Here is a 27048-nt window from a genome sequence, read left to right as displayed (position 1 = left end):
CCTTTGCCAACGAGGATGGCTGAATCCGAAAAGGAAAGCAACTAGCCCAAGGTCATGCGATTAGTAAATGGCCAAACTGGGATTTAAACCCATGTTTTCTAGCCCCAAATCCCCTTCTTTTCGTTTACATTATTTCCCCTCATTGCCTTAACCCATGAGAAATTCATTGTATTCATTCATTCATCCATTCAATAAACAGCACATGTTTACAACGTGGCAACCAAGAGCTAAGCTGTGGAAACACCCAGTCCCTACTTTCCAGGAGTTTCCATTCTGGTGCTGTAGTCAGACTTAAGATTATTATACAATGTGCAGGGAATATGGTAGCAGAAAGGAGGCTGGGGATTATAATTCCCATTTAGCAGACGAGGAACTGAAGGAAGGGGCGGTAAAACGACCCGACGGATTACGAGCAAATAAATAGCAGAGCCCCAACCAGGGCGCAGGACCAGGAGGCGCGCTGAGAACAATCTGCATTTTCTCAGGATCTTGCCAAATGCATATTTGTAGACTCGGATAAGCGCCTTGGCAAAGACTCTACACACGTTTATCATTACCGGTGCTTGACTAACTTGGGAGAGACCGCTTGGCGCTTCCAACATAGCGGGATGTTGTGGGGGGATGGTCACGTGCTCCGGCTCTCCTTCCGCGCAGCACCGCCCCGCGTCCGGGGCCCGCCAGGGTTGCTAGGCAACGGGTAAACTCCAAGGCTCCGAGCCGTTTGAGAAGCCGGGAAGCCGGCACCGCCGCTCGGGTGCTTCCCCAGCGGCCCAGAGGCAACAGGAACGGACCGAGGGTAAGGGCGGGTGCGGGGAGGACGTCCGCGGCTGAACAGGAGAGTGGAGTGAATGGGGGGGAGCCCCCAAGTGTGAGAACCACCGCTAGTGCAAGAAACTCCTCGTGGGGCGTCCTTCGGGACTAGCTCTGCCGGAAGGTGGATTCCTGGACTAGCGCTCCTAGGGTCCCCCGCCCCATCAGTCCTCGCTGCCCTCGATGCTTCCCGAGTCACGGGACCCAGCAAGTTCTAAACACCCTGCCTCCTGCACCCCTAGCTGCCAGTCGGGTCCTGATGTGATCAGTCTCCAGGAGGGGACGGGAGACTTCTGAAGGGTTTACAGCTGAATGGATAGAATATACAGCCTGGGGCTGGGGTGCCGGGAGGCTAAGCCCGTGAAGAGGAGAGCTCTCTGATAAGAACGGAGGGCAGGGAATTATAGTGACTGAGCCCCTACTAGGGGACAGGCCCTCTGCATCAGTTTATTCCTCAACCCGGGAGTGGGCATACTTTTGCCCCTTAGGGTACCACGCTCAAGGTCACACCGTTAGTTCCTTCTTCCTGCAACAAGTTCAAACTTTATCGTGGTCCCTTGAACCACGGAAGTGCACTCTTCTCCCAGCTATCAGAACCAGTGCTTTCCTCTCTTAAATTGTTACATTTGCTGTGCTTTGTTTTTCAAGCCACAAGAGGAGTGGAGGGAGAAGAGCTCTAGGGGAGAGCCCCGGGGGATTGGGGTCACATCACACATTCAGCATGTGACAAACGGAGTAGGGAGCCCCTCTCTGCACCAGGCACTGGGGGTAGTGATGAATAAAAGACCTCAGTCTTCATTCAAGGGGCCAACACTGTGGTGGGCAGAGGATGTAGACAGGGTCCCGCATCACCCTCCGGTTCTGGGGACCTCCTCCCACCTCTGGCTATCCTCATCCTCCACCGCTTTTTTTTTTTTTAATAAATGTATTTATTTATTTGTTTTTATTTTTGGCTGTGTTCAGTCTTCGTTGCTGTGCGCGGGCTTTCTCTAGTTGCAGAGAGCGGGGGCTACTCTACATTGCGGTGGGCGGGCTTCTCATTGTCGTGGCTTCTCATTGCAGAGCACGGGGTCTAGGCACGTGGGCTCAGTAGTTGTGGCTCGCAGGCTCTAAAGCGCAGACTCAGTAGTTGTGGCGCACGGGCTTAGTTGCTCCGCAGCGTGTATGTGAGATCTTCCCGGACCAGGGCTTGAACCCGTGTCCCTGCATTGGCAGACAGATTCTTAACCACTGTGCCACCAGGGAAGCCCTATCCTCCACCTCTTGGAGCTCACTGCTGGTCAACCCAGTGTGAAACAGAGGAAGGGATTCAGGGAGATCAGCTTCTTTTGAAGGCGAGTGAGTCCCTTAGGACCGCAAATTCCAGAAGGAGAACAGACAGAAGAAAGAAGGCAGGAAGCCCCTCCCCCTGCAGTCCTTTGTCCAGCCAGACACAGCACAAAGACTGGGGGCTGCCCCAGGGACACGAGGAAGAGGAGACCTTGTTTCCTTTGTACCACCAGTGAGTCCCGTGGTGAGGGAAGGTGCCGCTCCCCACCTGCCTGCCTGTGAAAACCCTGCACTGAACTTCTGAGCCACCCTCCACTCACTCGTCTCCCTGCTTGGGAAACACACGTTCTCTTAAGCCAAAGGAAGTTCTTTTCCAGGAATTACTTTGCTCGCTATCACTGCACAAGACTAGTTTTGTTTTTATGTTTGGTTAAGCTTCTGATCTGACTGCCCCAGGATGCATATTTGACATTCAGATCGGCATGTCTCCGATTCTGCGCGTTCTCGTGTTTGAGATGCCTGTGGGTCTGAGGTTCCCACGGGTGGGCGATCTCCTCCCCTGAACTCCCAGAGGGCAGCGCTGCTGCTCCCGCCTTCCTTGGAAGCCCCCTCTGCAGACAGCCCCGTTCAGGCGCTGCTTGGGGCCGCCCAGCCTCTGAGACTTGTCTCACCAGGGCGGGAAGAGACCTCCTGAGACCCCCAGCTCTGACCTCACCATTCATGTTCACGCTCCACCAGCTTGCGAGAAAGAGCCCACTCTGGGTCCTTGAATGAGTTGTCTTCCCATCACCCAGCCAGCCTTTAAATGTCGCCTCTGTCTGCCTCCAGATAGAAAACAATGCCTCTGTTCTCGCTCCTAGCTTGGCCTTAGGAAGCACCAGGAAGGAAATAAAGCTGTTAAGATATGACCTGGGCTAAAAGGATATTTTTGTCTTCCCGGGGTTTCCTCATGCTCTTAAGACCCCTCGTGTCCCCTAGGAGCTAGCTGCCTCGTAGCAATTATCTTTTAACAGAGGGAGAGACAGGCAGCCTGTAATTGCCCAAGTCTGGCAGTCCTTGGGGGAGGGGGCGGGGCGGGGGCGCAGGTGCAGCCCTGTCGTACTGCAGCAGTGTGCTGGCGGACAGGAAGAAGCTAATTGGATGTGCATCCTTTTCCACGAGGCTCTATCTTGTCCATGTCAAATAACCCATGAGGGCAGCCTACTGTGATCTGTGCTTCTGTCTCCACCCTCTTTTCTCCAAGCCATTGCTTTTACCCTTCCCCGGGCAGAAGAGTTTCCAAACCACAAGAAAGAGCGGGAAATACGGCTCTCTGTGAGTCTGGTGCAGTTTGAGTTGTTCTGGGGCTGGGGCTGGACGGTTGGGAGGGTGGTATTGTCTTCAAGGAACAACATAGGTGGATGCAAAGGGACCTAGGAGTTAACCTCCCACCCTCGTCGCCCTGAGCCCTGGTCCCAGGCACGTGCTTCTAGGCTGTCACACAGCTCTTGGCCCTGCTTCTCAGCGGACAGCTGAGGCCTTGGAGGTGGAGTCAGACACATACCTGGCCCTAACAGTCCTCTGGGGTGATTGTGTAAAACACACGTCGCTAGGCCTCCTCCCACACATGTAAATCAGCGTTTGCAGGAGGGGGCCTGGGAATCTCTATGTTTTGAATGGACATCCCAGAGGCGAGAAACGTTGGTTGAGAGATTAAGAGCCCTCACTTTATTTTTTTTTATTTTTTAAATTAATGTATTTGTTTATTTTGGGCTGCGTTGGGTCTTTGCTGCTGCACGCGGGCTTTCTCTACTTGCGGCGAGCGGGGGCTACTCTTGCGTGGTGCACGGGCTTCTCACTGCGGTAAGAGCCCTCACTTTAAATCGGTGGTTCTCACCCTTGCCTGCATGCTGGAGTTACGTGGAGCGTTTGTAAAAATACTGCTGAGAGATTATGATTTAGTTAATCTGCAGTTCAACCGAAGCACTGTGATTTTTACAAAGCCCTCCAGGTGTTTCTAAGTGGGTACCCAGGGTTGAGAATCATTGCTTTGGAGCCAGATGTGTGTGGGTCCTGACTCTGTTTAGACTTAAGAACTTTGACTTTTGACCAGGTACTTTCTGAACATCATTTTCCTTACCTGTAGAATGAGAATTGTGATACCTATTTGGGGTGTTGTAGTGGGCATGCAATGAGAGTTCCTGTAAGTGCTGTTCACAGCACCTGGGAACTGGTAGGTCTTTAGATATTCTGGACACAGTCCTTCCTCAGATATACGATTTGCAAATATTTTCTCCAGGTCTATAGCTTATCTCTTTATTTCCTTTTTTTAAAAAAATAAATTTATTTTATTTTATTATTACTTTTTTATTTTTGGCTGCACTGGGTCTTCATTGATGCACGCGGGCTTTCTCTAGTTGCGGCGAGCGGGGGCTACTCTTCGTTGCAGTGCGCGGGTTTCTCATTGCGGTGGCTTCTCTTTGTTGTGGAGCACGGGCTCTAGGTGCGCGGGCTTCAGTAGTTGTGGCACGCGGGCTCAGTAGTTGCGGCTCACGGGCTCTAGAGCACAGGCTCAGTAGTTGTGGCGCACGGGCTTAATTGTTCCACGGCATGTGGGATCTTCCCGGACCAGGGCTCGAACCCGTGTCCCCTGCATGGGCAGGCGGATTTCTAACCACTGTACCACCAGGGAAGCCCTCTCTTTATTTTCTTAATCTTGTCTTTTGGGGCAAGTCGAGAGCAATTCGTGGGAAGGGCCCACGGCCTGTCTGAGACTTCCAGTTAGCATGAGTGAGAAAGCATTTCCTAGCGTTGCGCGTGAACCCTGGCTCTGCTGCTGCCCGAGAGCTTGCATTTCACCTTCTCGGCATCCTGAGTGTGTCACGTCCTGGAATGACTGGGTGGCCCAGCCAAGGTCAAGCAGCTGGTGAGTGGCAAGGCCAGAACTTGAAGTCAGGGTCCAACCCAGCCGCTTTTCAATTTCCCACTGTGCTTTTCACGGCCAGTAGCACAAGTCAGAAGGTTTCCCAAAGGTCTAACTCTTCTGCCTGCTTGGGAAGGGGTCTGACCCTCTGTCCTTCTCAGCTGGACTCCCAGCCCTGTCCCCGTTGGAGTGACGTGGAGGGAAGAGGTTTCAGTGGGGCTCCCACAGGGTGATGGAGGGTAGAATCCAGTAACCTAGTGGCTGAGCCTTTCTGGCAATCACGTGGTTGGATGGGAGGGTTTCCAGAGAGGCCTGGGCCTCAAATCTATATGCTGTATGATCAGGTCCAGCGTGTGGCAGGGAATTAAGTTCAATGTAATCGCCATTAGTGTTTCTTCCTGCCTCTCAATAAGCATACTAGCTCAGCAGAAACTGTATCATTTGGTGAGTAAGAGCTCTGGAGTCAGGTAGACCAGCTGTACCACATGTGAGCTATGTGATCCCGGGCAAGGCATTCTGGGTATCTCCAAATATCGCATTCCTCCAAAGTAAAACGGTGATTTTATTGTCCACTTCAGAGGGCAACGGTAAGAACTGAGCAGGGTGGTGCTTAGCCTGTAGTCATCACTCCATAAATTATTTTTTCAAACACAGATGCAGCATCTGGATAAACCCGTTAGGAACCCTCCCCCCAACCAGATTGGGAACCTGGAGCTGCCCCCGGTGGTAGGGTCCGTGGGGACTGGGAAGCAGCCAGCTGGGACCCCTCACCACACCCCCTCCCTCTGTTCCCGCAGCAGCTGGTACCATGGAGATTGTGTACGTGTATGTCAAGAAGCGCAGCGAGTTCGGGAAGCAATGCAACTTCTCCGACCGCCAGGCAGAGCTGAACATCGACATACCGCCCAACCCTGAGCTGGCCAAGCAATTCGTGGAGCGGAACCCCGTGGACACGGGCATCCAGTGCTCTACTAGCATGTCGGAACACGAGGTGGGTCCCTGCCCCAGGGGCCGGGCCAGTGGAGGTGTGGTCCGGCAGGGTGGCTGGCCAAGGTCGGCAAGTGGGACTGGGTGACTCCATCCCCCTGGAAGCCAGTTAGAGTGGGCCAGTGAGGATGCTGGAAGTACGAGGGCAGACCCAGACCCAGTCCCAGACCCACCTGGGTGCCCAGGGTCAGGACAAGGCCCAGTACCAACCACTCCCTGGGCCAGGTGAATGTAAATCAAGATGTTCTCTCTCCCAGGGAATCTGGCCTCACCTCTAAGACTCTTACTAGAGTTGTTTTAGGCATTAGCTACATCTGGGAGAGGTATCTGAGGGGGCCAGGGATTCACATCTACAGGACCTGCTTAGCTTGGGAAAAGGAAAGGGTCCCATAGAAAGTGCTGGTCAGAGGTGCCTCCAAGATAAAGGAACTGAGGGCCATGTCGCTGTCCAAGCTCCCAGATTTCTCCTGGTCTGTCTGAACCAAGTGATCAGCTCCTGATTATGTCAAGAACTGCTGGGAGAAGATTAGACCGAAGGGGTTAACACAACTGTCATGTTCCCAAATCAACGGAGTGAAAATCACACTGATTTGGCCATCCACTTTGTGGATGGCTCCAATAACTCACAGTTCAAACAGACTGAGTTTCTTGCTTTCCCAGGGCAACCTACTGTCACGGGGACCAGGGTGGTTTTGTTCATGGTGTAGCCACCTAAACAAGATGGCGGCCATGAAGGCCACACCACATCGGGGTCTCCTCTGTCAGCAGCTCCACCCTGTTGAAACTTTTAGCTTTTGTAAGAACTGGCTTAAAAAGGAAAAGGAGAAGGGGAGTGACCGCTCAGTGGGTATGGCGTCTCCACTTGGGGTGATGAGAAAGTCCTGGAATTAGATAGCCATCATGATTGTGCAACATTGTGACCGTTCTTAGCGCTACTAACTTGTACATTTTAGTCAAAATGGTAGATTCTATGTCATGTGTATTTTACCACAATTTAAAAGGTGGGGGAAAACTGGGAAGGAGGAAAAGAGGTAAGTTTAAGGGGTCAAACTACATCTATGCCAACCTCCCTACAACAGAGAATGGGCAAAGCAAGTCCACACTCTTGATTGTTTTTATATTTCGATCCCTGTGACATTGTAAATGGTAGGGTGGAGAAAGCTCAGTCACGTTTTCCTTTGGGATCTCACAGAACCGACTGGTGGGCTCCCCCGGACCTTTAGGGTTGAGATCAGGTCAGAACTGGATTTTCCATAGCCACTGGCAGCATCTGCAAAGCTGCTAACTCCACAGAGGTGACACTTTTGTGGCTGCCTGTGACCACCTGAGGACCAGAAAGTTCCTTGCTGGACCTGAAAATATAGTGGCTTTGGCCAGGGGCACCTCACGGGTCCATCCCTGAGCGCTCAGAGCCCAGGGACCCGGGAGCCCTGGGACACTGGTTTGCATAAGTGGTCGGATGCTTCCACCAGGGCCAGGCGTCTTCTCACCTGTGGCTCTCTGTTTAGGTCAACACAGAGCGGTTTGAAATGGAGACCCGGGGGGTTAATCACATCGAGGGGGGCTGGCCCAAGGATGTGAACCCCCTGGAACTGGAGCAGACGATCCGCTTCCGGAAGAAGGTGGAGAAAGATGAGAACTACGTCAACACCATCATGCAGCTGGGCTCGGTAAGGCTTCCTACAGCGCCAGTGGTCAGGGCCTCAGCCATCCCTCTGCTTCCCCAGCTACGTGTCAAGCTCAGCAACTGTGGCTCCTCGGGGAAGGACACCAGCTACGTTATGGAACCTTCTGTCTGGGAGCAGGCAGGCAGGTCCACACAGCAGACCAGAAGGTCCAAGGACTGAACGGGCTTTAAGAGGAATCTGAAAAGTGGGAAATCCTCTGGGCAAAGAGAACCTCAAGGAACCCCACCCAGGAGCTACCTGCCAGTAGGGATCATTCATTCAGTCGACACATTTGCATGGAGCTTCTAGTCTCTGCCAGGTGCAGTAGAGATTGCAAAAATGAAATTCACATATATTCTGCCCCAAAGAGTTTATAATCCATTGGAGGCCAAAAACAGATACAGAGGTATCACTGTATAATGTAGAAAGAAAGGCTGTAAGAGAAAAGATGCTCTGCCGTTTGCCCCTTAAGGAGGGAGAGTTGATTTCCTGCTGAAGGAATCAGGGGAGTCTTCCTGGAAGAGGTGGCACTTGATCTTGAGCTTTTCCTTGTTGGACATTTGGAATAACGGGGAATGGCCTTCTGGGTGGAGGAAACAGGAGATGGATGCCATATATGGGGTGGTTACTAATTCTCTTTGCCTGGAGCAGTGGTGTTTCTTCACCTTTTTTTCATTGTTGTCCCCCAAGAAGCCTTTTTAGACATCGCCCCACCCCAATGAAAATGTAATACCGTAGGTGTACTATATATTTATGTACTGGATGTATATCTGTACTTTGTGCAAAAAAGTAATAATATTTTACCCCCAAGAACCAATTTCCACCCTTTTGGGGGGGTAGATGTTGCCCCCATTGAAAATGCATGGGCTGGAAGGATGGGAAAAGACTACTAGATATCTCTCATCCCTCCCAGACTCCATCTCAGCCCTGGTCAGGCTGAAAGGACCTCCCTTTACTGCTAAGAACTCCCGCTGTGTCCTCCTCAGATCGTGGAGCACTGCGTCAAGCAGAATAATGCCATTGACATCTACCAGGAGTATTTTGATGACGAGGATACGGTGGAGGTGATGGAAGAGGCCCCTTCAGCTAAAACCGTCAATGTTTTCAGGTACCTCTATAGCCAGGCAGGTGTCTGGCCAATTTCTCTCAGCCCTATGCGTGGGTGCTTCCAAAGGTGACCCCTTGCCAGTCACTCCATGCCATGGGTACAATGCCATCTGTGATCCGAGCTTAATAAGGGACAGAGCAAAATAAAACGCCCAGCAGACAAGTGGTGCCTACCCTGAGGGCAGGCCTGGTTGGTGGAAAAGGAGGACAGAGTCTGGGGAAAGACTACAGCAAATTTGCAAAGCTGTGTACAAGTGTGGTTGATTTACACGGTGTAGACGTATCAAGTACCAAACGTCAGTGATCCGGCTGCACTGTGAGTAAAAAAGACCCTTGTCCCAAACTCTCAGGAGTGCGCCTGGAATAACCTCCAAGGACAGCAGAAATTTGACCAAAGACATCTATCCCACAGACACATGTGTGAAGCCACTGCATATTCACTGCGGCAGGGTGTGTGCTAGCCAAAGACTGGAAGGAAGCTAAACCCATCGGTAGGGGGCTGGTTCCAGCAATTCTGGTATGCCCACACTGTTGAGTACCGCGCAGCCATCAGAATGAATGAGGCAGCTCCTTATGTGCCTATAGAGAGTTTCCAAGATTTACTATGTGAAACCAAAGCAAAACAAGGGGCAGGACAGTGTGTAGAGAGCACTACTTTTTGTTTAAAATACACCTATATGCATGTGTGCATGTATGTATGCATATGTATATACATGTGTATGTATGTATGCATGTGTGTGCACGTATACATGTATCTGTATGTATATATGTGCGCGTGTGTGCGTGTGTGTGTATGCTCATATATGCAGAGAATACCTGTGATTTCAGACGTGACTAGCCTCAAATGCCAACTCTGGAGGATTCATTTTGCTACCGTGACCCACTGAGGGTCCTGGGAAGTGTTTCACCCAGCCCCAGCATGACCAGTAAGGAACTCGTTTCAAGTCGCATGGCTTATAAACAACAGAAATTTATCCCTTACCATTCTGGAGGCTGAAAGTCTGAGGTCAGGGTGCCAGCAAGGTCAAGTTCTGTGTCTGGTGAGGACTCACCGGCCCCCTGCAGTGAAAGCGCTGAGTCCTAACCACTGGACCTCCAGGGAATTCCCAGGACTCACTTTCTAACTCAGAGACAGCCATCTGCTTGCTGTGAACTCACAAGGCAGAAGGGGTGAGGGATCTCCGTGGACTCTCTTTTATAAGGGCACTAATCCCATTCATTAGGGCTCTACCCTCATGACCTAATCACCTCCCAAAGGCCCCACCTCCTAATACCAGCCCATTGGAGATTAGGCTTCAACATATGAAATTTGGGGGGATGCCTACAGCACACCCAAAGTTTATAGTTTACATTAGGTTTCACTCTTGGTGTCATACATTCCAAATGTATTACACAGAATACTTTCACTGTCCAAAAATCCCCTGTATTTTACCTATGTATCCCTCCCTGCCCCCAAACCCTTGCCAACGACTGATCTTTGTACCGTCTCCATGGTTTTGCCTTCCCCAGAATGTCATATAGTTGGAATCATACAACATGTAGCCTTTTCAGATTGGTTTCTTTCACTTAGCAATGTGCATTAAGTTTCCACCATGTCTTTTCATGGCTTGATAGCTCATTTCTTTTTAATGCTGAATAATAACGATGTCTGGATGTACCACAGTTTATCCATTCATCTACCGAAGGGCGTCTTGGTTGGTTCCAAGTTTTCGGAATTATGAATAAAACTGCCGTAAACCTCTGTGTGCAGGTTTTTGTGTGGACATATATTTTCAACTCAATTGGGAAAATACCAAGGAGCGTAATGGTTGAATTCTTCACCCTCCCTCATAGTTTAATATTAATGTGAATTCAAGCCTCAGGCTCGGAACTTTCAGCAAACGAAGACATCAGGCTGAAATTTAATATTTTATTTCCATTGTCTTAATTTTTATTAGTTTTTATTTATGGCTGGTGAGATCAGTTTTCCAATTAAGGGAGTCCTGTCAGCTTTGTTTTTAAAATAAATTTATCTGAGCGAATGTTTAAATATGTATGAATTCCTTTAAGAAAAACTTTAGCAAATACGAAATTTAGGGAGCCTGGGATTTCAGTCTTCTGCCCTCTCTCCCTCCCCTAAAGGGATCCCCAGGAAATTAAGCGGCCAGCCACACACATCTCCTTGCACCCCGATGGCAACAGGAAGTTGGCAGTGGCGTACTCTTGCTTGAATTTTCAACGGGCACCTGAGGGCTTGAGCAACGAATCGTACATCTGGGACCTGGGTGAGAAGCAGAGGGGTCTGGTAGCCACAGGGAAGGATGAGGGAGTGCGGCAGAGACCCGTGAAAACTCGGGGGGAGGAAGGTAGAAGCAGCGGGACTCTCGTGGGGCTGGTCTCTCACTGGGATGCCCAGGGACCCAGGAGGAAGCCACTGTCGCATCCCTTTGCTGTCCGGGTTCAGGTGCAGCAAGCGGAGCCAGATCAGAAGCAGGAACTCCCTTCATTTCCGGATCCCAGGGCATTCAAGACCAGGCTACATGGAGACCCAACTCTGGGTCCCTGAAGAGCATATCAGAAAGAGTCCCCAGCAGACTGAGAAGTGACCCAAGGGGTCCTCACAGGGACGCCGGGACTCACCTCTGTCCCACCTGTCCTGGCACTTTCCCCTGATTCATGGCCAGTAGGGGGCAGTGTGTCCACTCGGGAGCACGGACCACTGTTGACAGAAGGGCTCACTCCAAGGGCAGAGCCTGGCAGGTAGCGGGTGACTGTGGTCTCCATCCATGCTCTCAGACGTCCCTCGTTGCTGTCGTTGTGAAAATAAACGTTAGCCTTTCTTAGCAGGTGTAGGTGCCACGCACAGGACTGAGCACTTTACACTCCTGAGCAGCTCAGTGAGCTCTTAGCGCTGCCCCGTGGGCTGGACTCCATCATTACCCCTGCTGTACAGACAGGGCAGCTGGTTCACACAAGTCAGGGGAGAGTTGACTTTTTGTAAAAGCCTTAAACCTCATCTAATACCGAACCTGGAAAATGGACTAGAATGACAATCACACACACACAATCCTGATTCCCAAAAATAAAACCAGTAGAAGAGCCTCCAGGGCTAGATGCTGGCCACTGAGGACCAGAGCTTGCAGCCTGGAGAGGGGCTTCCAGGCTTCCCCCTGCCACCCCCCACCTATAAAAGGGGTTAAAGTGTTTGACCCTGTCCTTTTTTTTCCAGGTCTGGTAGAATATATATATATATATATATATATATATATATATATATATATATATATATATAGTTATTGTTGTTTTCCTTTGTAGAAAACCCCAACAGGCCAGAAATTGTCCTAAAGCCGTCTTCTCCTCTTGTCACCTTGGAATACAACCCCAAAGATTCCCACGTGCTCCTGGCAGGCTGCTACAATGGGCAGATCGGTAAGGAGGGACCCCCACACACAGCCCGGCACTTAACCAGGAGTCAGTTCCCTGCAGGCTCTCAGGCAGCTTGGCCCCTGCTGCTGTCTGGCCAGGGCCCACCTGCCGGGCCAGGCTTGCCATGGAGGGCAAAGTGGGGTGGGGACGCCCTGCAGCTTCCAGACATCAAGGTGAGACAGGTTTTGCTGATACCTCAGCCGTGTCTTCAGTTGTAGAAGTTCAAGTGAGTCTAAAATGAGTTCAAAATAAAAAGTTAAGAAAATTATGGGCCAGGTAAAGTCAAGAAACATTTACTGTACGCCTACCCTGAGCTAGGCTAGGTTAGCTAGAGGCAAAGGGGTTATGAGACCACTGGGGAGCTCCATCTCAGGAGATGCAGTCGGGGCAACCTACACGGTAATGGGTGTGAGTAATACCAGCTATATAGAGTAAGTTGGGGGGGAAAGGAAAAAAAAAAAAAGAATTATAGAACTGCCTAAAACAAGAGGTATGAAGACCATTTACAGGGGGATTCATTCAGTTTAGAAACTGATTCTATCAAAACTTGTTTAAAACCAGCTTACCATCCTGCTTGTTCTTTCATTAATGAGTTAAATAAAACTTCATACATTAAAAAAAAAAACCAATGAATGGGGAAGTGTTACTCCACTTCTGTTTTTTTTGAAGAGTTTGTGAACAGTTGATAGCCATTCTTCTTTAAATATTTGGTAGAATTCACCAATGAAGCCATCTGGTCCGGGGATTTTTCTTATTGGTAGTTTTAAAGTTGAAAATTCAACCTCTTTATTTGTTACAGGTCTTCTCACGTTTTCTATTTCTTCTTGAATCAGTTTTGATAGTTTGTGTTTTTCTAGAATTTTTCCTTTTCATCTAGGTAATCTAATTTGTTGACACAATTGTTCATTCTCTTACAATCATTTCCTTTCTGTAAGTTGGTAGTAACATCTCCTTTGTCTTTCCTGGTTTTAGTAATTTGAGTGTTCTCTCTTTTTCCTTGGTCAGTCTAGCTAGAGGTTAGTAAACTTTGTTTTATTTTCAAAGAACCGACTTTTTATTTTATTGATTTTTCTCAGTTTTTAAACCCTCCATTTCATTTATTTCCACTCTAATCCTTATTGTGCCCTTCCTTCTGCTTGCTTTGGGTTTATTTTGCTCTTCTTTTTCTAAATTTCTTAAAGTGGAAGGTTTGATTATTGATTTGAGGTTTTTAAAAATACAGATATTTACAGTTATACATTTACCTCTAAACACGGCTTTAGCCACACCTAAGTTTTGGTATGTTGTCTTCTCATGTTCATTCATTTCAAGGTATTTTCTAATTTCCCTTTGACTTCATCTTTGACCCATGGATTATTTAGATGTATGTTGTTTAATTTCTCTATGTTTGTGAATTTTCCTGTTTTCCTTCCGTTATTGGTTTCTAGTTTTATTCTGTTATGGTAAGAAAAGATACCTTGCATGATTTCAATCTTTAAAATCTATTGAGACCCGTTTTATGGCCTAACGTGTGGTCTATCTTGGAGAATGTTCCCTGTGCGCTTGAGATGAATGTTTTCTGCTTGTTGTCATCTGGAGCCAATAAATCTCACGGACTCTGCTGGGAGGCTCTGTGTGCCTACTTGAGCACACCTTCAACACTCAGCCAGGCATAGTTGTCAACTCTGCCTTAGCCGCCGCGCCGAGCCTTAAGGTCAGCCAGAGGTGAAAGCTTAGGGCCTTCTCAGTTCTTTCCTAAGTATGTGTGCAGCCCTGGGAATGCACACAGCCATACCCATGCACGTGACCTTCTAGGTTCCAGGAGCTTTTCAAAACTCCTATGGACTTTCTCCAGCTTCTCCTTTCAAGCTTTTTGGTTAGCTTATTGTTTGCTCCACTTGTTATCCACCACTGTGGGACACTGCAAAGTTAATCAGTTGTCTGCAATCATAATTATTTTCAAAATTGCCTTCTTAAACAGACCTTTTTCACTGGGCAAGCTCCAAGTCAAGGTGAATATAGATGACCTTGCAAGTAGTGGGGGGGCGTCTTCCAGGGAACCATCAGACAGACAGGTCAAATAATGACAATTCTTGGAATAGGAGACTTTGAAAGAGCTCCAGCTCCATTCTGCTCCATCCCTTGGCTGCCAGGCTAGTGGTTTCTTACCAGGAAGGCAGAATGTTATTTTTCAAGGCTACCATAGAACCGGAGAGTATAGGATCCCAACTAGGGCACGTCAGAATGCAACAGAACTTACTGTTCTTACCAGGATTCAGCCGTTTTTCTCAGATAAACACTCTGATTTGCTGCCAGCCTTCGGCTAATTTCCAGAGTTCTGAAAAAGCTGATTCTGACCATTTTTGCCAAGGTTCTCTTGGCCTTTATGGAGGAGAGCATTCTCAGAGGTCTTCACTCTGCCGTTTTTGCTGGTGCGACACCCAGAAAACTGATGTCGGTATCCCTGATGAGCTCAGAAGAAACCTGCCCACGTGGGCCCTGAAGGTTTCTGCCTGCCCTTCACCTCTGGCCTTGAAGTAACCAAACAATTAATCCTCCTGTCTGCATCCCAGGCCAGACTCAGCCAGACATGAAAAGGGCTCCCCTTCCCTCCTGTCTTCACGAGCTCTCCTATGTTCCCCTCTCGCTCCAGGAGTAGGGGCCGGAATGGCTGGGATGCCTCTCAGCACCTCTCTGTGGCCAGGCTGCCTCGTGGCCTCCTAGCCTCCTGAGGCCTCTGATCTCCCTCTTAGACCTGCTGCCTCCTCTCCAGGGGAGCTCCTGGGTTATGAAATAGACGTGGGCTCCCATAAACCTCCTGCAAATTTATCTGGGTGCCCAGGCTCTAAAAGACTGACGCAAAGCCACTTGGCCACGATTTATTCAGAAGCCCTGCCTCGCTCATCATTCATAACCCCTTTCAGTGGTTCTTTATGCCAGCTCAGACCAGCTCAGGCTCTGGGGCTCTGCTGTCTGTAAGAAAGACATGGTGGGACCCACCCTGGAGTACTGCTTTGCCCAAGCAGAGCGAGCTTAGCTAAGAAAACCTGGTTCTGGGCCAGACGGGTCCAGCGTCAAATGCCTTGGACTTGGATTCCATAAATCAAGACTTATGGATCATGGACTTTTGTTGTTGTTTTACAAAACCAGCTTTCCTAGAAACAGCTCTGAGTAATAGGGTGGGTCCTCGCTATACACTCGTGGGAAAATGAAAACAGAATCCACTGGGACAAAATAATAGGTAAGCTTCGAGTCTTTCCTGGTAAAACAGAAGAAGCGACGTACTAATTATGAATCAGAAGAAAGGATAAATCTCCCTCTCTGTGTTTCTTTCCGATCAGATGCAGCAAAGGTACAGAAGCGAAAAGGGAATGAGTGGATGCAGCAGGAGCGATCTGCATAGATGTTTTTACTTCCCAGAGCCTTTCCCTGGGGTGGAGGTGCTCTTCTCTCTTTGCCTGGCTCACTCCAACCCGAGGCTCCTCCTCAGTCTTAGTTCCTTCTCACTTCCTCCAGGAAGCCTTCCCTGACTGCCTCCATGTGTCTCCTTCTGGAGCAATCACAGCACGGGCTGTACTTGCAGATTTCCCTTCCTGTCTCCCAGGGACTGTGGCTGGCTGAATCCCAGTGGCTTCCCCCAGTGCCCAGTGTGATGCTCAACACGTGTTAGGGGCTCAGTGGAATCAATGAAGCACGCTTTGGGGGCTGGTAGGAAACTCAGGCGGGTTTGAACTTAACTCTGCTTCTAAAAAACCACATACCTGCCAAACCAAGAGAAGCAGCATCCCTCTATCCCGTGCTCCCTGCACTAAGAAAGGAAGCCTGTGCCCCCATCACATCCCCTTCATTTTCTTCCCCGCCAGCCTGTTGGGACACCCGGAAGGGCAGCCTGGTGGCAGAGCTGTCCACCATTGAGTTCAGCCACCGAGACCCAGTTTACGGCACCATCTGGCTGCAGTCGAAGACGGGCACCGAGTGCTTCTCGGCATCCACGGATGGGCAGGTACCCACCAGCCAGGCGCTGTGGGGGGCGAGGGGGTGGGGATCAGAGCAGTTGCCCGGCCTCCCACTGAATTACCTAAGAATGTTTGCTTTTCATTCCATTTTTAAATTGAATAATAGGTAATACATGCACATGGAGCAAGATCCCAAAGGTACAAAAGGGCAGACAGTGAACGCCTTCCTCCCGCCTCTACCCTCAAGCCTCCCAGTCCCCCTCCCTGTAGGCGCCCACCCACATCAGCCTCCAGGCTCCGCGTCTGCATACGGAAGCAAGCGTGTCTGCCTTCGCTCTCTTTCTGTACACCTTGCACGTTGATCTGCACTTGACTGTTTTTTTTGTTTGTTTTTGTTTTTGTTTGCGGTACGCGGGCCTCTCACTGTTGTGGCCTCTCCCGCTGCAGAGCACAGGCTCCGGACGCGCAGGCTCAGCGGCCATGGCTCACGGGCCCGGCCGCTCCGCGGCATGTGGGATCTTCCCGGACCGGGGCACGAACCCGCGTCCCCTGCATCGGCAGGCGGACTCCCAACCACTGCGCCACCAAGGAAGCCCTGACGTTTTTCATTTAGCATGTCTTGAAGATGACTTCATATATCGTAAAGCACTGCCCCATGCCTGCTAAGGACTTAATAAATTATGGGTGTGCTGTAATTTGTTTAAGTGGATTTTAATATTTTGTAGTTACCAGAAAAGGTGGCAAAGAGTGTGTTTGTATATAGATTACCGCACACATGTGAAGTATACGTTCCTGGCGGTGAGATTTCTGGGTCAAAGCATGTGTGCATTTTGAATGTGGCTATATATTGCCCTGCTGTGAGGAGACTTTAAGAATACAGACTCCAGGGCCCACATCTGGCAATTCTCCTTCAGGAGGTCTGGGGTGAGGCCCTGGCATCTGGATTTTAGGAAGCTTGCTCAGGACGCTGATAATTAGCCAGGCTTGGGACTGTGGCCAAAAGGAGTGATTCTCAAAGTATGTTTGTCTCCTCGGGTTGCTGGTAGTCTCTGTCAGACACCCCTTTGGCCTCAGTGACTGGCCCCAAAAAGGGGGAGGGGGTAGAGAAGGCAGAAGTCAGGAGAATTGAGGGACCTCAGGCCTCAGAGTTGGCCCCTCCTCCCATCAGGTCATGTGGTGGGACGTCCGGAAGATGAGCGAGCCCACCGAGGTCGTCATCATGGACATCACCAAAAAGGAACAGTTGGAGCATGCCTTGGGGGCCACCTCCCTGGAGTTCGAGGCTACTCTGGTGGGTGTCCCTTCCTCTCCCTTCCCTGACTTCCACTGCCAGGGCAGCCAAAGCCAAGGGCAGACCCGTGGCTACTGTGTCAGGTGGACCCTGAGGCTGCTTCTCACCTTGTGCACTGGACCATCCTCCTGTGGTCCTCCTAGACCTATGTGGTCTTTACAACCACCTTCCAGCAGGGGGCAGCAGAGCAGAGGAAGGAGGCCATTCTAATTCACTCAAGAGTCGCCATTCGGCTAGTAGTGTCCAGGCTGATCAGAAGGCAAGCTTTCTGAAAGGACAGGATTCCAGAGAGGCCCCATTCTATGAGAAGAGCCCTGTCCACAACCAACATTCAGAGGCCAGGCTCCAGCTCTGTGCCTGCCTCACGTGGGACCCTGGGCCGGTGGCTTCACTTCCGTGGGGAAAGAAGAGGTGTTGGAGAGGAAAATGAGATCAGAGGAGGCTCCTTGGCAAACCAGAGCACGGGCCTATGATGGCATTTAGTAACTGAGAAGGAACAGTAGAGAAATATCAAAGTGCTAATGTGTTTGTGTCTGAGGAGGGAAGCTTCTAGAAGCTGCAAATGAAGACTCCCTCCAAAGCAAGAAAACGACCTTTCCTGATGGCTCTTGGCCTGGCTCCCCCTTGGGATTGTCACTGGTTTGCTTCCAGGCCGTGTGACATCATTCCCAGGCCCTTAGGAGGTGGAGGTGTGCTGGCCTCACCCCTGCCCTGGGAGTCCCCCCCACCCACCCCCCCAGGCTGGGGGATCAATGTGGTGGATGAGGTGGAAGACAGGTTGACTGACCCCCTCAGCCCTGGGCATGGAGTCACAGTGGGGAGGACTCAGAAAAACATTCTGTCCTCGAATCAGAGATTTCTAGTCCAAGTGCTAGATGCAATGACCTCAGTGCCACTAGCCCTCACCTCTCCCACACTGTGTGCTGGACCCTTGTCACTGCCTTACGTGATGAGCTTGTGTGATCACTCATGACCGTCTCGTGAGGTGATGTGATTATCCCTACTTTGCAGATAAACAACTTCATCTTAGGGAGGTAAGTCACATGCTCTAGAACACGGAGATGCTGGGGCTCAAACTGAGGGCTCTGACACCCAAGGCCCAGGCTCTCCACCCCATGCCCCACCAAGGAGTCTGAGGCATGATGGGCCACTGGGACCTGGGCAGTTTATCTCCCTTACTAGCTTGCAGAAGCCCTGGAGTTGACTTTATTCCTTACTTTTCTGGGACTCTCGAGCTGTGTCTCTTTCTTTTCCTTTTTTGTTTTGTTTTGTTTTGTTTTGTTTGTTTAATTTTTATTGGAGTATAGTTGATTTGCAATGTTGTGTTAGTTTCTGCTCTACGGCAAAGTGAATCAGTTATACATAATACATATGTCTACTCTTTTTTAGATTCTTTTCCCATGTATGTCATTACAGAGCATTGAGTAGAGCTCCCCGTGCTACACAGAAGGTCCTTGTTATCTATTTTGTATATAGTAGTGTGTATACATTAATCCCAAACTCCTAATTTATCACTTCCCCACACCTTTCCTCCTTGGTAACCATAAGTTTCATTTCGATATCTGTGAGTCTGTTTCTGTTTATAAATAGGTTCATTTGGGTTTTTTTTTGTTCTGCTTTGTTCTTTAAATATTTATTTATTTAGGCTACACCGGGTCTTAGTTGCGGCAGGTGGGATCTTTAGTTGCAGCATGCGAGCTTCTTAGTTGCAGCATGAGGACTTTCAGTTGCGGCATGCACGTGGGATCTAGTTCCTGACCAGGGATGGAACCTGGGCCCCCTGCACTGTGAGTGCACAATCTCCCTAAATAGGTTCATTTGTATCATTTTTAATTAGATTCCACATATAAGTGATATCATAGAATATTTGTCCTTGTCTGACTTACTTCACTTAGTATGATCATCTCTGGGTCCATCCATGTTGCTGCAAATGGTATTATTACATTCTTTTTAACGGCTGAGTAATATTCCATCGTATATATGTATCACATCTTCTTTATCCATTCCTCTGTTGATGGGCATTCAGGTTACTTCCATGTCTTGGCTATTGTAAGTAGTGCTGTAGTAAACATTGGGGTGCATGTATCTTTTCGAATATATGCCCAGAAGTGGGATTGCTGGATCATATGGTAGTTCTATATTTAGTTTTTTAAGGAACCTCCATACTGTTCTCCACAATGATTGTACCAATTTACATTCCCACCAACAGTGTAGAAGGGTCTTCACTTTCCTTTGACCCTCCAATTTGTAGCCCAGTTGTTCCTCTTAATTGTAGTAAAAACAAAATACACATAACGTAAAATGTACCATCTTAACCATTGTTAAATATACTTACATTGTGGGCTCTCCCGAGCTTTTTCATCTTACAAAACTGACACTCTGTACCTTTTAATCAACAAACTCCCCATTTTCCCCTCCCTTCAGCCCCTTCAACTTTCTGTGTCTATGAATTTACCTCCTCCGGGTACCTCATTTTAGTGAACACTTCCTGCGTTTGTCTTTTTGTGATGAGCTTTATTCACTTAGTACAATGTCCTCAAGGTTTATCAGCATTGTAGCACGTGGCAGAACTTCCTTCCTTTCTGAGGCCAAATAATATTGCATTGTATGGGCAGAGACCACACGTCGCTCACATGTCGATGACACTTGGGTGTTGTGAATAAAGATGCTATGGACACGGGTGTACAATGTAGACCAGTTTTGCCGGGAGTAGTAGTTGGAGGCTGGAGGGAGCTCTTCTAGATCCATGTTTTACATTATTGATTCAATCATTTACTTTATGTATAAACATTCAGGATCTTTATGGCAAAATGCTTCGTGGACACAGTGAGGCTCCACGAAGAGGGCTGGTGATGAGATTCTCCAGGGACCAGAAGAGTCGCGGGGGGGGCTTCATTATTTGTGGGGCCCTTGGGCAGGTTTAAAGAAGTGTGGGATCTGATCCAGCGCAAGAGTGGGCGCAGCTACCTAGAAGGGGGCGGGGCACAGCGCGAGCAGAGGCTTAAACCGAAGGCATTTTCAGCTCCTTTGGACCCCCAGCCGTCCTGCCGCTCCACCACGCTGACTCCGGAAAACCGCTCGCCTTGCCAGCTAAACCCCGAGCTGATGTTCCATGGAGCCTTTCGCTCACGTGTCACCCCCTCCACAGCCGACCAAGTTCATGGTGGGCACGGAGCAAGGCATCGTCATCTCCTGCAACCGCAAGGCCAAGACACCGGCTGAGAAGATCGTGTGCACCTTCTCAGGCCACCATGGCCCCATCTATGCCCTGCAGCGAAACCCGTTTTACCCGAAGAACTTCCTGACCGTCGGCGACTGGACCGCCCGCATCTGGTCAGAAGACAGCCGGGAGTCGTCCATCATGTGGACCAAGTAAGGGGGGGACGTTGGGGCGGGAGAGGGATGCAGGGGTTGGAGGGGACAGAGGGGGCCCAGCCCAACCCAGGAGTGCTCTGAGCCTCTCTGTGTCCACCCATAAAATGGAGAAAACACTTCTCCACAAACAGCCAAGCTTACGCTGGGAAGTGGCTTGACTCGGCTCCTTCACACAGGAAGGTGCTTCAAGCTGCACATTCACCTGTCGACGGACATTTAGGTTGTTTCCATGTTTGGCTATTGTGAATAGTGCTGCAGTGGACACGGGAGGGCAGGTATCTCTTCGAGATCCTGATTTCAATTCCTTCAGCTAAAGACCCAGAAATGGGATTGAGGACCCTCCACACTGTTCTCCATAGCGGCTGCACCAATTTCCACTCCCACTAACAGGGCACGAGGGTTCCCTTTTCTCCACACCCTCTCCAGCTCTCATCTTTTGTTTTTCTAATAATTTAGCCATCCTCACAGCTGTGAGGTGGTATCTCATTGTGGTTTTGATTGCATTCCTCTGATGATTAGCGATGTTGAGCACCTTCTCGCATACCTGTTGGCCATCTGTATGTCTTCTTTGAAGACCCATATGTCTGGGTCCTTTGCCCATTTTTTTAACCGGGTTATTTGGTTTTCTGCTATTGAGTTGTATGAGTTCCTTATGTATTTGGGATATTAACCCCTTATCGGATATATGGCTTGCAAATATTTTCCTTAGGTTGCCTGGGCAATTTTTAAATTTATTTTTTAATTAATTAAGTTATTTATTTTAAAATGTGTAATGGCATAGAGTTGATGTACAATGTTGTGTTAGTTGCCTTTTCGTTTCGTTGACTGTTTCCTTTGCTGTGCAGAAGCTTTTAAGGTTGATGTAATCCCACGTGTTTGTTTTTTGCTTTTGTTGCTCGTGCTTTTGGTGCCATACCCAAAAGGTCATCGCCAAGGCCAAAGTCAAGGAACTTTTCCACTACATTTTCTTCTCGAAGTTTTATGGTTTCAGGTCATACGTTTTAGCCTTTAATTCATTTCGAGTTCATTTTTGTCCACAGTATAAGATAAGGGTCCCATTTCATTCTTCACTGCAGAAATCGTTGAAAACCTAGGTTAACCCAAGTAGGAAGTATAACGCTCTCTTCATCTCAGTAGCATGAACTTTTCTGGGCAACTTTTCTTTCCTCCGACTCCTTTCAAGTGAGTCTCACGGCTGGGGGACTGGGCCCAAGCCTGTGACCCGGAGTTGGCTGTGGAAAACGCCAGTGACCAGCCCCTGGGAAGGACCCCACCCAAAACCCTTTATAGTGCAAACTGTGAGCTGTGGGTGGTGAGGCTGGCGTGGCTAGAAGTCGAACACAAGAAAGAACTTCCTGCCCAGCAATGAAACCCTGGAGCCGGGACGGGGCTAGATGAGTAGGGCTGCGGCTCAGCAGGCTCTCCATCCCTCCCAACCACAGGGGTCCCTGACCGACCAGCGGCACCCGTCTCCCAACAGGTACCACATGGCTTATCTCACTGATGGTGCCTGGAGCCCGGTGAGGCCAGCGGTTTTCTTCACCACCAAGATGGATGGGACCTTGGACATCTGGGACTTTGTGTTCAAGCAATGTGACCCCACCCTCAGCCTGAAGGTCACGTGCACCTGCCTCCCCATGCACCCAGGCCCTCAGACTCTGGTGGCACAGCATAATCACCTGAGGGGAATTAAAAAAGGAGAAAAGCAGATGCCCGGCCTTTCCTCCCGCCAGGCCTGTTCCTTCAGAAGCCAGGGCGCAGGCTCCTGGCAGCTGACCCCTTCCAGCCTGAGCTAACGTTATCCTATCAGCAAAGCCAGAGCAGAGACCTGCAGGCTAGGGCCGCGGAAAAGCACGGGGCTGGGGAAACTGCAGAATGAAAGTGGGGCTGAAGGGACTTCCCTGGAGGTCCAGTGGTTAAGACTCCACGCTCCCAATGCAGGGGCCACGGGTTCGATCCCTGGTCGGGGAACTAAGATCCCACGTGCCCAACAGTGCAGCAAAGAAAAAAAAAAGAAAGAAAGTGGGGCTGGACTGAAGGGGGGGGTGGGGGGGGTCAGGCTGAGACGGAAGATGAGGCTGGGGGTGAAGGGTTTTACAGCCAGTCGTAGAGTGTGAACTTCATCCTGTGGGTTGAGGCTGGGGTCCCCCTCAATTGGGGGAGTCACCAAGGGTGTCTGAATGGGGCTGCTTGGCTAAGTCTCTCCAGGAGCCAGATAATCAGACCAACAAAGGGTGACATTGCTCCGCTCTCCTCCCTCACCCGGGTCTGCCTGACCCTCCAACAGGTGTGTGACGAGGCCCTCTTCTGCCTCCGGGTACAGGACAATGGATGTTTCATTGCCTGTGGCTCCCAGCTGGGGACAACCACGCTGCTGGAGGTCTCGAATGGGCTGTGCACCCTGCAGAGGAACGAGAAGAACATGGTTTCCTCGGTAGGTGCGGGCCCTGGGTGAGGTGCGCACCAGCTCCTGTTCTGACCTGGCCCCCTGGCCGAGCGGGCCAGTCAGGGAAGAACAGATGCCCTTTTCTGTCACCTCCTGGGAAATGGATGGATATTTGGGGGTGGATCAGGAAATGAGCCCGAGAAATGGATGTTGGGAATGTCTGAATCCACCCTGGCTTACTACACAGTAGCAAAGTGGCCCTGGGCAAGTCACTTTACCTCTCCAAGCTTCCGTTTTTTTCAGCTGCAAATCCAAGTGGTTTGACTCGGTCAGTCTGTCTAGTTTCAAACAACATACCTTTGGGGCAGCAGAACCTGTCCAAGGAAGGCTTAGCAGAATGCCTGTAGAGAAGACAGCTGGAAGGGGACCATCCTGGGGAAGGGGCCCTGGGGGCTGAGATCCATCCACCCTGGAGGCGCCTCCCCAGAACCGTGGGGCACACAGAGAAATTGAAAACCCCTGGTGCCGAGACCCTGGGAGACCCTCCTGGCTCTGCCTGAGATTGTGGTCCCACCAATGAACTCGTCCTCTGTGGGCCCAGGTCGCCATGTTGCGCAGCCCCAGAGGGTATTCTTCACGCCTGCATCCGTGTTCTTGGAATTCCTTGGAACTGAGTAACTTGGCACCCCTGCTCCCGCCTCCCAAGCCCCATATTTAGCCCCCCTTTCTTGCCATTAGGCCGGAGTACAGGCCTCTGTGTGGGCTGCTTGGAGTCGAGCAAGGAGAACCCGCCCGGTGCCCGTGCTGGGAGCCAGCGCTGCCTGCCCGCCCCTCCCACGGCCTCTTTGTCCTTGTGCACAGATATTTGAGCGTGAGACCCGGCGGGAGAAGATCATGGAGACCAGGCACCGTGAGATGCGACTGAAGGAGAAGGAGAAGGCGGAGGGCAAGGATAGCCGCCCGAGGGAAGAGAAGCCTGCCTTGAACCTGGAGCAGCTGGTCACCAAGGCCGAGGAGGAGTTCTTCGATGTTATCTTCACGGAGCTGAAGAGGAGGGAGGCGGAAGCCATGAAGGAGAAGCCCAAGCCTGTAGGGGCCTCGAGCGGGCTCGGGGCGGCGTGGCCGGGAGGGAGCCGCGGCCCCCGGGCTGCCTGCTTGCTGACCTCAGGCGACCGCGAGCAAGTGACCTCACCGGGTGGACCTTCATTTGTCCATCTGGCAAGTGGGAGGAATTACCTCCTTCCTCCAGAGGACTCCTAAGTCTCCAAACACCCTTCAGGCTCCCTGAGTGCAGGAGCCGTACCCTGGGCTGCTTGAAATCCTCTCCCCACCAAGCTGGGGACCTTGAACGTGCATGTGACCTGGGCTACGTGACCCATCAGAGAAGAGGGAGGCTGGAGACCCCGGGAGGAGGGTGCTGTGAGATCCGTGATGACCCCTCCTGGCATCAGGGGGTGGAATTTGTCCTGAGCTCAGCCAGCCATGGCCCCGGCTCCAAAGCACCTTCTAGCTGTATTGCCTGGGCCCGTCACTTCACTTCTTGGTTCCTTAATTTTCATCTGGAAACTGAGGAGATGGAGTGATAAAGGTAGTGTCACCTTCCAGGCCCTCTTAGGTACCAGGGGACGAAGAAAAAGACATGGTCTGTCTGGGCCTTTGTCTTTAGGGGCCCACAGATAAGACACTAAGATGTGAAAGAGTGAAAGCACAACACGGAAGGGAAAAGAACTAGCGAGCGTGGGCCAGCGTCTGCCCTTGTAAGCAAGATCGGCTGCCTAGTTAGGGAAGGAAGGAAAACATGGGGCCCCCAGTTCAAAAGTATTGAGAAGTTCAAGGGACTTCCCTGGCGGTCCAGTGGTTAAGACTCCGCGCTTCCACTGCAGGGGGTGCGGGTTCCATCCCTGGTCACGGAACTAAGATCCCTCAGGCCTCGTGGCCAAAATAAAAAAAGTGTTGAGAAGTTCAAGACAGTGGCAGCCGACACTAAAGCAAGCGCGGAGCCCTGGTCAGCACAGGCCGCATGGCCGCTCAGGGCACCGGCCCATGAAGCCGGCCCGTGTGTCTAGTTCTCGGGCACCGATGGAGAGATGGGGGGACGGAAGGTGGGTAGCACAGAGCAGCCCACCGGCTCCATCCCGTGACTACTCACCATTTCTGCCTCTCTCCCACTGGGTCTAGAGACAGGCTGAGATTTCTGTGGGCGCATTTTGCATTTGGAAGTACTCGGATCTGAGAGGCTTTATTCTCACACCATCTGGTGGTACAGGTGGGGCTGAGGCGAGGCTGGAGTCCTGCCTTTCTGACCCACAGCGTGGGCTCCTCCCACCCATCGCCCCGGGCCCTCCAGCCCTCCAGCTGGTCCTGCTGACACCGTGCAGTGTGGCCACTGACTCCCTGTCTGCTGCTGGGCAGCCCCAGATGTGCTCCGCACAGCAGCGTGGACACTGGATGGAGAAGCTGATCCTCAGGGATTAAGCTACACAGAACCTGGCCCCCTCCTCCTGCCCACCACACGCTTCCTGCCTGTCTCTGCGTCTCCGCAGTTGGCCAGACATTCTGGGGTCAGAGCGGAGAAAGCACAACTGGGTCCTCACGTGCATTATCTCTAATCCCAGCCACAGCCCTGCAGGGAATCATGTCCCCTTTACAGGGGAGGGGACCAAGGAGACTCAGGAGGAACTAGCTCGAGGTGGCCCAGGCAGCAAGCGGCAGGTGCCCGAGGCCGTGCCCACCATCCGTACCCGCAGGTGTCGAGCGCCCGCTAGGCTCTCACGGCCGTGGTGCTGGCAGCGCGGTCTCCTGGGTGCCCAGCAACCTAGGCTCAGGGGTTAACCTCCCGGGTGCAGGGAGGCCTGCCCTCCACCAACAAGTGTATACTGTCTTTCCATAGCTGAAACCACCAAGTCTGGAGACAGAAGATGAGGTGGAGGGAGAGGAACAAGGGGAGGAAGAAAGAGACCGTGAAGAGAGTCCAACCTTGGAAGGTCAGCCTTGATCGGAGCCCTGCTCACACGCGCGCCTGCATCCCACCTCTCGGCACTGCCCTGGTTTTACAAGTCGGGGTGCTGACGCCCTCCCTTAAAGGGTCTCCGGGGTAAGGGAGGGCTGGAGGAGCAAAGGGGCCCCAACCCAGCCCCCATGCCCCACAGATCCCCGGTCCCCGATGACTCCCTGAGCCCAGTCCCAAGAGACCCCCTCGGAGGGAGGGAAGGGGCAGGGTTCATCCCCGAGCTGGTCCCCTGGTCTCAGCCACACCCCAGCCAAACTCACCCAGGTCCCCCGGCCCTCCCTGTTCCCTTGGATTGAGCTTCGCAAGGGCTTTCCCGACAAGCATCTTCCTTCACAAGCTTGCAAAGCCTCCGCTGGGCTTGCCATGGCCATGGCCGGGCCTCGGGAAGGCCTGTGGGTGCGGGAAGCGGTCTCTCCTTCTCCCTTACTGACCTTCCGCACCCATACATGACTGGGGAACAGAAAGTCTGTCCACTTCTAAGACGTCTTTCCAAGCAACTCCTCTGGGGAATGTTGACCTCCAAGAGGGTGAGAGTCAGTGGATGAAACGAGCTGGGTGGTTCTTGCACACGGCGAGCTTTCTGCTGTCTTCGTTCTTGTAAAATTAAATTAATAATAATAGTGCTAATGGTTAGTGCTTGTTATGCCTCCCGCACTAAGAGCTTTTCATGTTATCTCGTGTCACTCTTTTGATAAAGTCCCCGGAAGGTTTCCGCTCTGATTATCCTTCCTCGGTAGAGGAAGAAACAGGTTCTGGGAGACACGTGGGGACTTACCCGGGTCACCGGGCTCATGAGGGGCAGGACAGGGACAGGAGCCCAGGCAGCTCACTCCTGACACTGTGCAGGGCCCGAGGGGGCTCCAGCATGGGCAGTGGGATGCCCTGAAACCACAGCAAAGCAGAG

General features: G+C 51.1%; 1 protein-coding gene across 1 annotated transcript; it reads left to right on the top strand.

The window, feature by feature from the left end:
* The first annotated feature begins 708 nt into the window (after positions 1-708).
* On the top strand, positions 709-25609 carry DNAI2 (dynein axonemal intermediate chain 2). The gene is made up of 13 exons (XM_032617516.1): positions 709-796; positions 5779-5972; positions 7477-7638; positions 8622-8743; positions 10864-11006; positions 12037-12150; positions 15990-16129; positions 17251-17373; positions 20522-20745; positions 22229-22364; positions 23072-23182; positions 23996-24316; positions 25445-25609. The coding sequence occupies exons 2-13, from the start codon at positions 5790-5792 to the stop codon at positions 25607-25609; spliced, it is 1944 nt and encodes a 647-aa protein (XP_032473407.1). The 5' UTR covers positions 709-796; positions 5779-5789.
* The last annotated feature ends 1439 nt before the right edge of the window (positions 25610-27048 follow it).

The sequence above is a fragment of the Phocoena sinus genome, chromosome 20 (genome assembly GCF_008692025.1).
Source record: "Phocoena sinus isolate mPhoSin1 chromosome 20, mPhoSin1.pri, whole genome shotgun sequence".
NCBI lineage: Eukaryota > Metazoa > Chordata > Mammalia > Artiodactyla > Phocoenidae > Phocoena > Phocoena sinus.
The sequence above is the reverse complement of the archived record's forward strand: the minus strand, read 5'-3'. Positions and strand labels throughout refer to the sequence as shown.

What these genes read in the sequence shown, in the direction of transcription:
- DNAI2 (XM_032617516.1), top strand. Translation starts at nt 5,790, where the DNA reads ATGGAGATTGTGTACGTGTATGTCAAGAAGCGCAGCGAGTTCGGGAAG. An exon ending in TGGAGTTCGAGGCTACTCTG is followed by an intron (nt 17,374 to 20,521) that starts GTGGGTGTCCCT and finishes CCCCCTCCACAG; the next exon opens with CCGACCAAGTTCATGGTGGG. An exon ending in TCGTCCATCATGTGGACCAA is followed by an intron (nt 20,746 to 22,228) that starts GTAAGGGGGGGA and finishes GTCTCCCAACAG; the next exon opens with GTACCACATGGCTTATCTCA.